A 14,590-nucleotide genomic window follows, 5' to 3' on the forward strand; every position below is an offset into this window, starting at 1 on the left:
AAGTACTACTTAATTATTTAATACATAATTTAGCTAATTTGGCTATAAACTATTATAAATTCTTCTGATATTTGCACTTTCCACTTACCTATTATATCCTGTATACTTTTTCCTTTCAGTATATGTAGATTTGCCTTTTCTTTCTCATGGCTGTACACATTTTTAAAAAAATATTCATGTATTTATTTATTTTGAGAGAGACAGTGCACGCAAGTAAGAGGGGTAGGAGCAGAGGAGAGAGAGAGAATCCCAAGCAAGCCTGACATGGGGCTCAATCTCAGGACCATGAGACTATGACCTGAGCTGAAATTAAGAGTTAGACAACTAACTGAGCCACCCAGGCGCCCCAATGGCTGTACATGTTTAAGCTATTTCTTCCCTGTAGAAGTTTTGTGGGTTTAAAAAAAAATTTTTTTTATGTTTATTATGTTTGAGAGACAGAGACAGAACGTGAGTGGGGGAGAAGCAGAGAGAGAGAGGGAGACACAGAATCCAAAGCAGGCTCCAGGCTCTGAGCTGTCAGCACAGAGCCCGACGCGGGGCTTGAACTCACAAACAGTGAGACCATGACCTGAACCGAAGTCGGACGCTTCACCAACTGAGCCACCCAGGCGCCCCAGAAGTTTTGTGTGTTTAGTTAATTTTTCGGGAATTTTTGCCTGGATTGCTTACAAGTCAACCCTTTGTTGATGTCTCTGTGCCATAGTAAATAGTGAGTACAGAACTCAGCGTTTTCCCTAACCTCAGCTGCGTTGCTTTCCTTTCCCTACACTATTCACAGTTGTTATTGCCACTCTGCCTCTGAGAGGGGCAGACCTAATATCCCTGCAGAGAGCATAGAATGTAGGGAGTAAAGTTTCAGTTATTTACCCTAACTAGGAAGAAGTTATTCTGACTTAGTGAAAATTGAATTCCATAGCATATTTGTTTTTATTTTAAACTTTATTTTGACATAATAGTACAAAGGTAATTTTCACCCGGTTTTCCTAAGTGAATATTTCACCACATTTGCTTTATCCTTCTTTGCATCCTTCTCTAAATAACACACTTTTCTTCAGAAGTTTAAGAGTAAGTTATATACATGATGTCCCTTTATCCATAAATAATTAAGTATATGTTGTCAAGAAACAAGGATATTTCCTGACAGAACTACTGTACAACTTTCAAAATCAGGAAATCTGGATGCCTGGGTGGCTCAGTAGGTTAAGCCTCTGACTTCGGCTCAGGTCATGATCTCACGTTCATGGGTTCGAGCCCCGCATCAGGCTCTGTGCTGACAGGTCAGAGCCTGGAGCCTGTCTTCAGATTCTGTGTCTCCCTCTCTCTCTGCCCCTCCCCGCTCATGCTCTGTTTCTCTCTGTCTCAAAGATAAATAAAACATTAAAAAAAATTTTATAAAGAAAAAAGCTAACAGTTATTCAAATTCAGGAAATATACTGATATAATACTATTATCTAATCTGCAGATCTGTCTCATCAGTTATCCGAACATTGTCCTTTATAGCAAAAGAAAATTCCAATCATTTTCCAGTTGTTGTCTCTTTAGTTAGTCTTCTTCAGTCTGGATATTTAGTCTTTTTTTGTGTATCAGGACATTGAAGTTTTTAAAGAGTATAGACCAATTTGTGTTTGTTTGATGTTTCTCACTAGAATCATACTGATTGGCAGAAGTATCATAGAAGTGATACTGTTTTCTTCACATAACATAATATTAGGAGGCATAGGATGTGGATTTGTTTTGTTGCTGGTGTTCACATCAGTAATTTTAGTGTGGTGTCTGCCAGGTTTCTCCATGGCCTATGTAGTTACTAATTTTTCTTTGTATTGAGATCATATATAAACATCAAACTTGCACTCACTGGGTTTAACATCTATTGCTAAATGGGTATTTTTCTCATCCCATGACTCATGCTACATTTATTGGTTAGCTTTCTTCTGTAAGGAATGACTTTCCCTTCCCTTTTTTCCTTCTTTTGTATCGCTGCGGACTCATGCATTTCAGTTTTATTCAGTGGGTTATAATCCTTTACTACTTTCAGCCCAGGTTTAGCAGCCAGCGTGGGTTCCTTCAGGCTGGCCCCTATGTTCTCATCATGCTTTCATGAGGCATAGCAAGTTTTTCTTTATTCATTTTGTTCTTTTCCTGCCCCAGCCCTGTAATCAACCATTTTACAGAGGAATACTCTGATTCCTTTTCGTGGAGAATGATGTATTTAGAACTAAGATCTGACTGGATAGTGTTCTCATTGCTATACAACATTTGTAAAGCATTGAGATTTTATTTTCAGGTATATTTGCTAATTCTGCTATTAAGGAAAGCTATGAATAGCACATTGTTTATTTGTAGAATGGTGCTGTTCTAAGACTTTTAAACTTCTGTAATAGATTACCTTGCTCCCTGCTTTAAAAAAAATGCAGTTTAGAAGAAGCTTCATTCCCATGGGTTATATATATTGTACTTTCTGGATTAGTAGATCCCAAAAATAATGGAAGCTTTCTCCAGATAAACTGAAATTGATCATAATTTTTTTTTCAGTTTGTTGTTGTTGTTTGTATTTGTTTAATTTTGAGAGAGACAGAACACAAGCAGGGGAGGGGCAGACAGAGAGGAAGACACAGAATCTGAAGCAGGCTCCAGGCTCTGAGCCATCAGCACTGAGCGCAACGCAGGGCATCAGGTCACGAGATCATGACCTGAGCCAAAGTCGGATACTTAACCAACTGAGCCACCCAGGGCCCCAATCATGATTTTTTTTAAGCCTCAAATGTGTGCATCTTCTCAGTTTTGTGACATACTACTAAGGAAAATTTATCAAGAAAAAAAATTAAAAAGAATCAGTCTCAAGATACAAATTGAAGATGTGGAAGTGTGTAAGGACATTCTTGGCTCTAGAAGAGATAAACTGAAAGGAAAGAAAGCTCTTCAAGGTTGGCTGGTTTTGAATAAAGTATCTAATTGATACTTCTGATTTTCCTTCTCATCTGGTGGCATGAGCATGAGTAATCGGGTATTAACTCTGTGGACTGGGTAACCGTTTACTCTCTTTGTGAGCTAATAATATTAGACTCCTGTTAGGAGCCCAGCGGCAACCTTGCATGGGCAAAAACTAATGTAGTCGGTTGCCAGGCTCAGGGCTACACGGCACTTCACTCTTCTAAGTTTGTCTGTCTTCCAGATAGGATTGACCATTCGTACCCATCTTTTATTTCTCAGGGGTTTTGTAGAAATTCATACAGTTAAGAGGAAGGTACATGTGGACTCAGCTGCTCAGTGTGACTTGGAAGTAGAGGAGAGCAGATGCACAGAGTGAGCTGTCTGTCTAAATTTGTGGCTTCCATATCTCTTGGATGCTGCAGCCACCTGGAGGTTTACCATTATAATCTAATCTGTCCCCCTTTTTTGAGGGCTCTTTAAAAAACAAATGTGTATATGTAATATTTCTATTTGTTATGCTCACAGATAATACACATAACCAACTAAAAATGCCTCTCAGTATTTAGAGCTATGAAAAAAATTAGCTCATCTGTTATTAGAGTCCACAAATATGAATATTTATTTATAAAGAATGTATTTTGCCCTGCCAGTACATAAATAAATACATTGTAAAGTTCAATAGAAATGTTAAAAGAAAGAGATAAAAATAAATAGGGGTTCCAGTAGGATCTCCTTGCATCTTGATAGATCACTGGAGAGTAGGATCCTGTAATAGCAGCAGCTGCCAATCAGGTCAGAACATCTATATCGGGGCACCTGGGTGGCTTAGTTGTTTCAGTGTCCAAATCTTGATCTCAGCTCAGATCATGATCTCACAGGTTTGTGGAATTGAGCCTTGACAGCGTGGAGCCTGCTTGGGATTCTCTTCCTCTCTCTCTGCCCCTCTCTTTCTTGCTCTCGCTCTTGCTCTCTCTCAAAATAAATGAAATTTTTAAAAAATTTTTAATTAAAAAAAAATCTGTGTCTGTGTTAGGGCACACTGAGTAGTTGAGGCCAAAATATGGGTATTAATACTAAAAACTAACAAACTGTTACCACTGAATAGCTCATTGAGTTTTAAAATAACAGGGGTCAATCTAGCTCTCCATAAGGAATCTATGCAAGTGTATCCCACTCCAGACAAAACTGATTTACACCCATACATGTATATCTGAGTTAAGTAGATTTTCCATTAAATGAAACTAAACTTTTAAAAAGTTACAGAGGGGTGCCTGGGTGGCTCAGTCGGTTGAGCATCTGACTTTGGCTCAGGTCATGATCTCATGATTCGTGGGTTCAAGCCCCGCGTCGAGCTCTGTGCTGACCGCTAGCTCAGAGCCTGGAGCCTGCTTCAGATTCTGTGTCTCCTTCTCTCTCTGCCCTTCCCCTGTTCACTTTCTGTCTCTCTCTGTTTCTCAAAAATAAATAAAATGTAAAAAAAAAAATTTTTTTAAGTTACAGAAAGTGGTATTACAGACACCCATGTATGAATACCTGGCCAAAAAGATTTTTAGGAAATATTTAACAGAATGGTTCTTTGACAAAAATATTCATTAAGGTTTTCTGTAGCATAGTCCTTTTATGTTCTTTTTTTTTTTTTTTTTTTTTTTTGGTATTTGTTGTAGGTGATTGTTGTTGTTTTTTTCCCAAGCCAAACTGCATCTAGCTTTATTAAAGGTACTTTTTACAAACAGCCCTCATATTTCAGGCAGGACATGGGCAGACAGTTGTTAATAGTATAATACAACTTTCAAACCCCCTTCTTCAGTGGACTGCCATAATCAGAAAGCCACTATAAAACCCAACTAAGTTGGTTGCTTTATTTGATGCCCTGAAAAGGGAAAGTTTAGAGCAAGGGTTGACATTTCACAGTTAGCATGTTATTTCACAACTTTTCACAAGCCAGCCCAACTTTCAGGAAATGAAATGAAAATGGTAGAATTATCAATCTGAAGATCCACAAGCTACAAAAGGAACTCTTCTGAGGGATGTCATCTTCATGGTAACACTGTAAAGTCCATGTTGCCTGACCTACTGGGAACCATTTCTTGGGCTCAGGTTCTAACAGGTCTCTGTTCAAGAGAGTCAAGTCTATGTTGAAGGCAGAGGGAGAAGAGGACATAAGAAATGAATTTTAGTTTTTCCACACCACAAGGCATTTGTGTCAAGGTGGCTATTGTGTGTCAACATCAAGGAATCCCTCCTCCTGGGACCCAGGATTTCTCAAAACCAGAAGGGAATGGTGTTTTCCCCCTTGTATCAGTCTAGCTTTGGAGATACTCTGTTAGTGACATATGCCCTTCCCCCAAAACAACAGTGAAGTGTTCTGTGTGCTGACAACATAGCTTAAAAAAAAAAAGTAAAACACAATTCTGCATTTTTATAAAACTTGATAAAAAAATCGTTTCAAACTGCACAATCACCAGAAGTACACACAGTTAGCAAAAAGGCACACATGTCACTTCGCATCTCCAGCACCCTTAGCTTTCTGTGCCTGGTCTGTTGTGGCATCTCCGTTTGCTGCAGGGCCATTCCCATCCTTGCCAGTATTCCCCTTTTTCCCTTGGGGTACCTTGTCTCCCTTCTTTGCAGAGGCCTTTTTAGGTTTGGGCTCTGACTTTGGAGGAGGAGGTTTAGCAGGTAATTTTGCAGATCTTCTCTGTGGCTCATCCTCCACCTTGGCTTTATCTCCTTTAGCATCCCCTTCAGCTTTTCTTTTGGGCATGGTGGTGACAGCGGCAGGACGTGGGCATTGGACACAGGGATGCAGTGGCGTGCGGACTTTGGCTGGTCTGGGGGGTCCTTCTCACCTCCTTTCTATTGTAGGTGATTGTTGAAATTCTATCTTCCTACTCTCTTACCAGGTAATAGATTCCATGGATGCATTAGATAAAGTTGTCCAAGAAAGAGAAGATGCCCTAAGACTTCTTCAGACTGGTCAAGAAAAAGCTAGACCTGGTGCTTGGAGAAGAGACATATTTGGAAGAATCATTTGGTACGTAGTTTCCACTGTGATTTTTCTAAGATGAGAGTGGAAATCTCATGCCCCATTTTCCTGTCCAGTATCCTTTATGAAAACTCTTACGTGAAATTTACTACAGATGTATCTAATGTAAACAGAAGTCCCCAGACCCCTTTGGAACCCCAAGATATGAATGAAGGTAGCTTTAGGTGGTAGCCCAGGCACCCCATTCTCATGATTCAGTTATTTGTAGGATCTTTACAACAGTGGTTCTTAAGCTTGTCAATCATGTAACCTTTTGAGACTCTGATGAAAGTTATAGATCTTTTACCCAGAAAAATGTACATATGCACATGGAATTTCAGAGGGTTATAAACACCTTGAAGCTAATTTTAGGACATGCACCTGCCCATTAAGAATTTGAGATTAGGGGCGCCTCAGTGGCTCAGTTCGTTAAGCGCCGACTTCGGCTCTGGTCATGATCTTGTGATTCGTGAGTTTGAGCCCTGCATTGGGCTTTTTGCTGACAGCTCAGAGCCTGGTGCCTGCTTAGGATTCTGTGTCTCCCTCTCTCTAGCCCTCCCCCACTCAACACTCTTGTCTCTGTCTCTCTCTTTCAAAAATAATAAAGACATATTTTAATTAAAAAAAAAACTTGAGATTAAAAGTTCTCCTAAAGAAAAATTATCAAGGAATAAGGCCACATGAGCCCTTCTCAAAAAAAGTGTTGCTGCCATTGCCATCAGGATAAGCCTTAGTTCAAATTATGAAACTATTTCAAATTATGAAATTATTTTCATTAAATCTTTCCACCTTTTATCCCCTGTGTCCACCTCCTGAAGTCCTGTCAGACCCTGGGAAAGGATCTGATAATCAACATTCAAAATGAGATATAAATAATGAGGAGACCCAGTGTAGTCTCTGTCTTCAAGGCTTTATTTACATTGAGCTGCTAAAAGGAGGCATACTTAGTAGAATTTTTAAACACTGGTCAGCAAAATAAAAGAGGCATCATGGGTGGTTGGAGATCTTCCCTGTACTCTTGAAATTACACCACACAGTAGTGCTTATTCATTTGATAGGCTCTTTTTTTCCCTACTTTTTAAAGAGAGAGTGCACAGGTTGGTGGGGAGGGGCAGAGGGAGAGAGAGAAAGAATCTCAGGCAGGCTCCACGGCCAGCATGGAGCCCGACACGGGGCTCAGTCTCACAACCCTGGGATCATGACCTGAGCCAAGATCAGGAGTCGGACACTCGTCCGACTGAGTCACCCAGGCGTACCTGGTAGGCTGTTTATAATGGAGTCTGCAGTATTAGGGCTGCTTAGAGCAAGATGTAGGAGAGTAGCTGTATGTCTGTGATGGTATAACCCAGTACAGAAAAGAGAAATTACCAAAACGTCTAACTGAAAATGTTTTTTTATTAAAATGTTTTATTTTAATTTTCTACTAATTTTTATTGGGATTAATCCACTTGAGCTTAGGGAAGGGTGAGGATAGAGGAGAGAATCTGTATGAGTGCTAATCTCTTCTAGGTTTTTAAATTTTTGCTTTTTAACTTTTCCAGAGATAAACAAAGTAGTAATTATATCATCTTTCCAATGTAGCTTAGTAACTCAAACATTATTAATTCCAGTACCTTTCCCTAATTTTTTATCATATGTTACAATATTTAAGATAGCGTTTTAAATGCAGACCTCCTTAAAAACATTTCATCTAAATTTTTTTCTGTCAAAAAGAACACGTGGCAGTAATACCGGAGATTATTTTTTGGATGTGTCATGCCCTTGTCTGTTGAGAAGGAGTAGTAGATTGTCATCCAGAAGAACTGAGAGAAATACAGTGTTGTTATCTATCCTGCCTAAAGCATGGTCCATATTTCTCCAGGCACTAGCTGTCACATTATATAGTAAAAGCTGAAATTAAGAAGAGATTGGAAGTTTGGCTTCTGATATTACAGATTAATCCTGGATTTAACCAATCAGAAAAGATTGGTTAAATGGCCTGAAATTAATCCTCCTATTTTTTAATTAAAATATTTTCAAATGAATGTATATGTAGTCTGAATTCACAACTTCCTTTTTCCCACTCAACCTTATGATATTTTAGGTTTCATTGTGTTATCGATGTACATGCCTACATCAGTTGGTGCAATTTATTTATAATTTAAAAACATGAAAAGTACATATACATGTACATATCAAGTTATACATTTATATATGTATATGTGTGTATATAAAATAAGTACATACATATGTATGGAGTAAAAGTACAAAATACATCTGGTAATGATACACTCAGTTTATGGCTCAGAGCTATTGTGGAAGTACAGAACTTAAAGCTGTGTCTTTAAACTTATATATATATTTTTGAAAAGTGATCTGAAGCAGACATTGTAAAACATACATACACTGATGAACTCAGTGGGTTCATGAGTGTAGTTTTTCTTTTTTTTCTAAGTTTAGAGTATTTCATAATTTAAAACTATAAAAATTGTAAAAATCTTTTAAAAGCCAATTACATCTCATTTTATTGAAAACATACTTAGCTCAAAGATGGCTAAAACTGTTTGTAAAAAGTGAAAAATGGGGGCGCCTATGTGGCTCAGTTGGTTGAGCATCCGGCTTTGGCTCAGGTCATGATCTCACGGTTCATGAGTTTGAGCCCTGCATCGGCCTCTCTGCTGACAGCTCAGAGCCTGGAGCCTGCTTCAGATTCTGTGTCGTCTTCTCTCTCTGACCCTCCCCTGCTCACACTGTCCCTCCAAAAAAAAAAAAAAGTGAAAAATGTATTAAATAGTTTCTAATAAGGCACTATCCTTTTGCTTTTTGGCAGGCACAAGTTCAAGCAGTGGCCTATACCTTGGTACCTAAATAAAAGATACAATAGGAAACGATTCTTTGCAATGCCCTATGTGGAACGTTTTGTGAGGTGAGCACAACCCAAGTACCCTTTAGTAATGAAACTTACCTTTACATCAGATAACATAAGTTAAACTCTTGAATAATCGTTTAGTTATAAATGTTTAGTGTGGGAGAAAATAGAAAATTTGGGTAGAAAAGATGAAATTGTATGTATGTATGTATGAAATTACATAATCTCACCATCCAAAAATAGCTTGTTAACATTCTAGTGTATACCCTTTCAAAAATGTTTATTGCCTTTCTATTTGTCAATCTGTGGGAAAGTGTGTTACTAAATCCTTCTGTAATGTGAAAAGGAAGGTACAGTTTACATAAGATATGAGCTCATGTTCTTGATGAAATGAAAAGGGCTCAGGTCCGGGGAGGAGCCTGCTGCATCATATTTGCAATCGTGTTATCCTGCAGAATGGTGGTCTCCAGGTATTTACTCCCTACTTGTTGTCTTGTGTACCTCTTGTGTCGGGCTACTCCTGAGTTTATATCCTTTTATCATAAACCATAATCAGTGAGTAAAGGGGTTTCCTGAGTTCTGTGAGTGACTCTAGCAAGTTAATCGAACCCAAGGAGGAGGTCTTGGGAGTTTCTGATTTGAAGTACAGATCACAGCCTGGACTCATGACTGGTGTCTGACGTACCAAGGAGGGAGCTGTGGAAACGTTTAATCTGTGGCAGGTCGTTAAGAAGCACGGTGACAACCTCTGACACAATCCCCATGTAGTTAGTGGCAGCATGCAGGGGGAGGAACAGAGAGAGGGAGACATAGAACCCAAAGCAGGCTCCAGGCTCCAAGCTGTCAGCACAGAGCCAAACATGGAGCCGAACTCATGAACAGTGAGATTGTGACCTGAGCCAAAGTTGGATTCTTAACTGAGTCACCCAGGTGCCCTGTCCACCATTAACATTTTAAGGCCCAGTTCAGATAATGAGCAATTGAAGAAATTTAACTGCATTTTTTTTCTTTCACAATTTCTCTAAGCCTACTGTGCCATTGGTCCTTTTGTCCCTTAGTCATAGGTGAAGCAATCAAGGACTGTATGAGAATTTCTGCATCCAGTGTTGCTCTTACAGGCCTAATACATGTTCTGTTTTTGAAACAAGGTATCTTTTTTAGCATTACCTTCAGAGCATACAGCATAATCTTCTGAATATTCTTAAGAATAGCATACCTTGGGGCACTGAGGTGGCTCAGTTAAGCTTCTGACTTTGGCTCAGGTCATTGTCTCATGATTCGTGAGTTTGAACCCCACTTCCGGCTCGCTGCTGTCAGCACAGAGGCCGCTTCAGATCCTGCCTCCTTTTCTCTGCCCCTCCTGGAGTCATGCATGCCCTCTCTCAAAAATAAACATTAAAAAAAATTGGAATAACAAACCTTTATTCTTTATTCTATTTTTATGGGTTTATTTTTTTTTTAATGGCCAAAATTTAGTTGGAACAGAGACTGAGGACTATAATGGGTAATCTGATTTCAGCTTTGCTTGATCTTTATACTTTACAAAATAGCTTATATATATTTTTTTAAATAGCTTATATTTTTAAAATACACACCTATCACTTTTTTTTTTTTTTTTTTTTTACTTTTGTAACATTTTATTATTTATTTTTGAGAGACAGAAACACAGAGTGTGAGCTGGGGAGGGTCAGAGAGAGACACAGAATCAGAAGCAGGCTCCAAGCTCTGAACTATTTGTCAGCACAAAGCCTGATGTGGGGCTCAAACCCACGAACTGTGAGATTATGACCTGAGCCGAAGTCGGCCACCCAGGTACCCCCCTATCTAGGTCTTTACCCAAATAGAATTCTTAGCCCAAATTTCTGTAACCACCCCCACAACACTGGCATACTAAGTTACTCACTTCGATCTCTTAATTCTGTTGTTTTATTTTATATACTCATGCCTAGCTAGCGAGCATTAAAATATCCTGTAAAATCTCATCTGAAGTATAGTAGTGGTTTGGCGTCTATGTATTTATCATATGCAACTTTGTCATAAGTGACCATAGAGGTCAAAATAATTTAGCTGAGGCACAAATGCTTCCTGCTCTGGAATGCCAACAGGTAGTAGCAAACTCACATAGGGACAGTCTAGCACCTAACCGTCTTCTCTTAGCATAGTTTTATTCTCTCTGTGGTAAGGAAAATGGCATGGTAGACTGAGTGGTATTGGGAATTAAGGAATTCCTCAAAGTCTCAGGATATATCTCAGGATACAAAAACTGTATTGTATTCAATAAAACTGGTATTTTTTAAAGAGTAGAAAGGTAGCCCAGTGTGCTATAGGCTCATTAAGATCTGTTCATTTCTTTCCAGGCAGTAAATAGATAGAATTGGTGTGCTTTTGATTCCAACTTCATCTTTGACTTGTGTAGGTTTAATAACATACATGGGAAAGCCTGCCTAGGTCCATCAGTAGAGCATGTAACTCTTGATCTCAGGGCTGTGAGTCCCTCATTGGGTAAAGAGATTACTTAAAGTCTTAAAAAAAATAATAATAATATACATGACACACCTAATAGGGAGGCCAGCATGATTGAGCCTTTTAAGTAATTGATTTGGATTACTTTTGACAGTATTGAATAACAGGGAAATATTTTTCTATAAATTGGTGCTATGCTTTTTTCTAGATTGAGAATTGAGAAACAAGCCCGCATTGAAGCAAGGAAGAAAAGTTTAGAGAAAAAGGAAGAAAAATTTCTTCAGGAAAAGTTTCCACATCGTTCTGAAGCCCAGAAGTCAAGTGTTGTCTAAGATGTCTGAATTGTTTTCCTTGGGTAACAATCTGTATACAAAAGTAAATATGTATTAAGTAAAACTGTGTTTAGTTAAATGACTATCTCAGCTGTTTTAAGGGTTAATCTGGCATGCTAACTCTGGCAGTGGTCAGGCTTCTGCCAAAATTTTTTGAAAATCAGGTGTAAAGTTCAGACACCCATTTTATAAATTCTGACATGTAAGCAGACTTTAATATCACCTGTACCTTAGAGTGGGAACGTCAGCTGCAGTAGCAAAGGCAGTAAAGGTCATTTTTGGAATTAGGGTAACATTTCTAGTATTTCGTTAATAGCACATGAAGGAGGTGCGGAGATTTACTTTTGATGAACAATGAGTACTTTCACTCAAAATAATGACAAATACGTTTAGTTAAGTCACAATACAATAATAATTCAAAAAAGCATTTATGGAATGGCTAATAATTTTTATTTAATTTTGCAAGCCTAAGGTAAAAAGCATAGGCATAAGTTTTACTAGTCAATAAAAACCAATTCTACCAATCACTGGTAATTAATATACTAAACAGAGTTGAAAAGCATTTTACTGAAAGCAAAATATTTAGAGAAAATAGACATTTATACAAAATTATAAAATGCTTATAATAAGTGCATTTCAAGGAAAGCACAAACTTATCTTAATTTATAGAGCCATTAAAGCCTTAAAAATTTAAGCTGAAATTGAAATATGCAAAAATGTATAAACATTCTACAAAAGATGGTCAGTCTTTTCCTGAGTACACTAAAGCTGTGGAACTTAAGGTGACACGGGAAGGCAGAACTCTGGGAACTCCCCTCAAGGGCATTTCCTTTCTACACACTGCTTCCCTCCTTCTTCATATTCTTGTTTGGAAATCCACATCTGTTGAAAGGTGCCCTGTAAAAAGTAAAGGAAGATGATATGTTGTGCCTTTTTATTAGGAAATACTCTTTAAAGTATCTTTTCATAACTGATCTTTGGGGCGCCTGGGTGACTTAGTCTGTCTGTCTCTCTCTCTCTCTGTCTCTCTCTGTCTAAGCAAATCCAAAATCTGCAAGACAGGCAATCAGGAAGGGAAGATCTGGTAGGCTCAACTGTGAACTTCACAGACAAAGGCTGAAGCCATCATTTTCTCTCTTCCTCTATTTCTCCGTCTCTCTGTCTCTTTCTCTCTCTCTGTCTCTCTCTCTCTCAAAAAAGAAAACAGTACTTCCTGACATTTACTTTGCTTTGAGGTGAAGGGGAAATTCTCCAAGTCTATGGGGCAGATAAATACGAGAATTTTTCCTCCTGATTCAAGGCAGGCGCCTATCTAAGCAACATGAAAAACCCAGCACCATGACTTCAACTATTTGCCCCAAGAACTAACTTCTGACTTCTTGACCTCACCAAGAGGCCAGGGAGCACCCAGAACCTGAGAAGGAATGATTTAATTTTAAGTGTGCTACAGGTAAGTCCTGACTAGTGCCAGTGGGAGTATGAAAAGGACATGAGTATGTTAGTAGAATTCCCACCTCTGTTTGAGAAGGGAGATTGAAATTGGACTGACAAATAGCGACTGATAAGGCACTAAAGCATTCTGTTAAATTAGAACACACAACTCATTTGACGATGCACTGGAAGTATTTTTAGTCTTTTTACTAAACTGAATTTATATTCACTGGTACACTTAAGTTAAATCATTCAATAAGACTATTTTTGAAAGTAGTTTACTAACCAAAGATGCTAGAATGGAACCACCAATCCAAGAACTAAATCTCCGTTCTACTGTTGTATTATTTGCAATCAATTTCAACCGCATACTCTAAAATAGGAAAGAATAAGTATTAGTACAACCAAGTAAGACAGGTGACTCAATTCAGAAAATTCAATTTTGAGGACTTAATTGGTTCAAACACCAATTACACATTATTTTGCAAAAGCAAGGCTAATAGTAGGCATAGGTTGAATTACTACATAGAAAGTACTTTAATTATGGCTTTTAATGTGTAAAATTGAATAATTATCTAACCTGAAAAAACTGGACACTAAAAAGCATGGCATTCACACTGATATCCTAGAATAGCAGCAAACACATACTTAACACTTACCTATAAATCAGGTATTGTGCTAAGTGTTCAATTATTATTATTTCATTACTACCAATACCAAATACCATTATTGTCCCCACCTGCCACCCTTTCTATAGTCCTCCTCACCTTTCTAACTACTGCTTTTTTAGTATCCTGTCCTAATCCCTATTACTTAGGTCACTCCACCCACTCCTCCACTTCCAACTCAAAATGCAGACATTAGATCTCAGGTTTTTTATTCATAACTGCTTTCCTCCCAAATGAGTGTTTATGTTTTGAACTCACACTACCTTGATAAACACGACTTTGTGGCTCAGAAATATTGCTTCCTATCTCCCTGCCTCAAGAGATTTTTTTCCCCCTACTTAGGATTTTGTTTCTAGGGATAGTTCTCAAATTGTTGATACTCTCCTATTATATTTATGAACATGGTTGTGTTCATAAAAAAGTGAAATAAACGTGTATGTTTCGGGAGTAAAATATGTGATATGGGAGGAGGGAGTTCTGAGAGCAGGAGGGATGAACATGGACTTCTATAGATGAGGAACTAGTTGGTATCTATTGCAGTGAAATTTTTTTCCTGTTATTTCATTTATTTTTAATTGCCTCCTAAATGACACGGATAATATCTAACTGCTCTTGACCAGACCCTGGACATCCCAGGTCTGTACTTGTTATTCTGGGACTTACTATCGAATCTAATGATTAGTATTATAATTAAGTTCTATTCCAGATCAGACTATATCTCCAAGAATGTAGTAATGTCAGTTGTCAAGTGTCAATCCTGTGCCTATATCAATATTCAAATAACAGCTTAAATAACAATTATAAAAATGTGCCATATGTAAAACGTTCCTTTATCTGAGAAACAAAAACACTGCCAAATATACAAATTCTACAGATACTATAAGACCCA

The 14,590-nt window shown here is 38.1% G+C and overlaps 2 protein-coding genes and 1 pseudogene across 2 annotated transcripts in view; 1 reads left to right on the forward strand and 2 right to left on the reverse strand.

Annotated features, from left to right (window-relative positions):
• MRPL47 (mitochondrial ribosomal protein L47) overlaps positions 1 to 11,687 on the forward strand; it is a 32,166-nt gene extending 20,479 nt beyond the window's left edge. Inside the window, exons 5-7 of the mRNA XM_029939836.1 lie at positions 5,838 to 5,968; positions 8,769 to 8,864; positions 11,479 to 11,687. Of these exons, the coding sequence (XP_029795696.1) occupies positions 5,838 to 5,968; positions 8,769 to 8,864; positions 11,479 to 11,602 (351 nt within the window). The 3' untranslated portion in view covers positions 11,603 to 11,687. The remainder of the gene's footprint in view (positions 1 to 5,837; positions 5,969 to 8,768; positions 8,865 to 11,478) is intronic.
• Positions 5,432 to 5,939, reverse strand: LOC115291996 (annotated as a pseudogene).
• A 357-nt stretch (positions 11,688 to 12,044) lies between the features above and the next one.
• Positions 12,045 to 14,590, reverse strand: part of ACTL6A (actin like 6A) — a 28,281-nt gene continuing 25,735 nt past the window's right edge. Inside the window, exons 13-14 of the mRNA XM_029939835.1 lie at positions 13,320 to 13,406; positions 12,045 to 12,499 (exon numbers count right to left, since the gene is read on the reverse strand). Of these exons, the coding sequence (XP_029795695.1) occupies positions 12,419 to 12,499; positions 13,320 to 13,406 (168 nt within the window). The 3' untranslated portion in view covers positions 12,045 to 12,418. The remainder of the gene's footprint in view (positions 12,500 to 13,319; positions 13,407 to 14,590) is intronic.

The sequence above is a fragment of the Suricata suricatta genome, chromosome 5 (genome assembly GCF_006229205.1).
Source record: "Suricata suricatta isolate VVHF042 chromosome 5, meerkat_22Aug2017_6uvM2_HiC, whole genome shotgun sequence".
Classification (NCBI taxonomy): Eukaryota; Metazoa; Chordata; class Mammalia; order Carnivora; family Herpestidae; genus Suricata; species Suricata suricatta.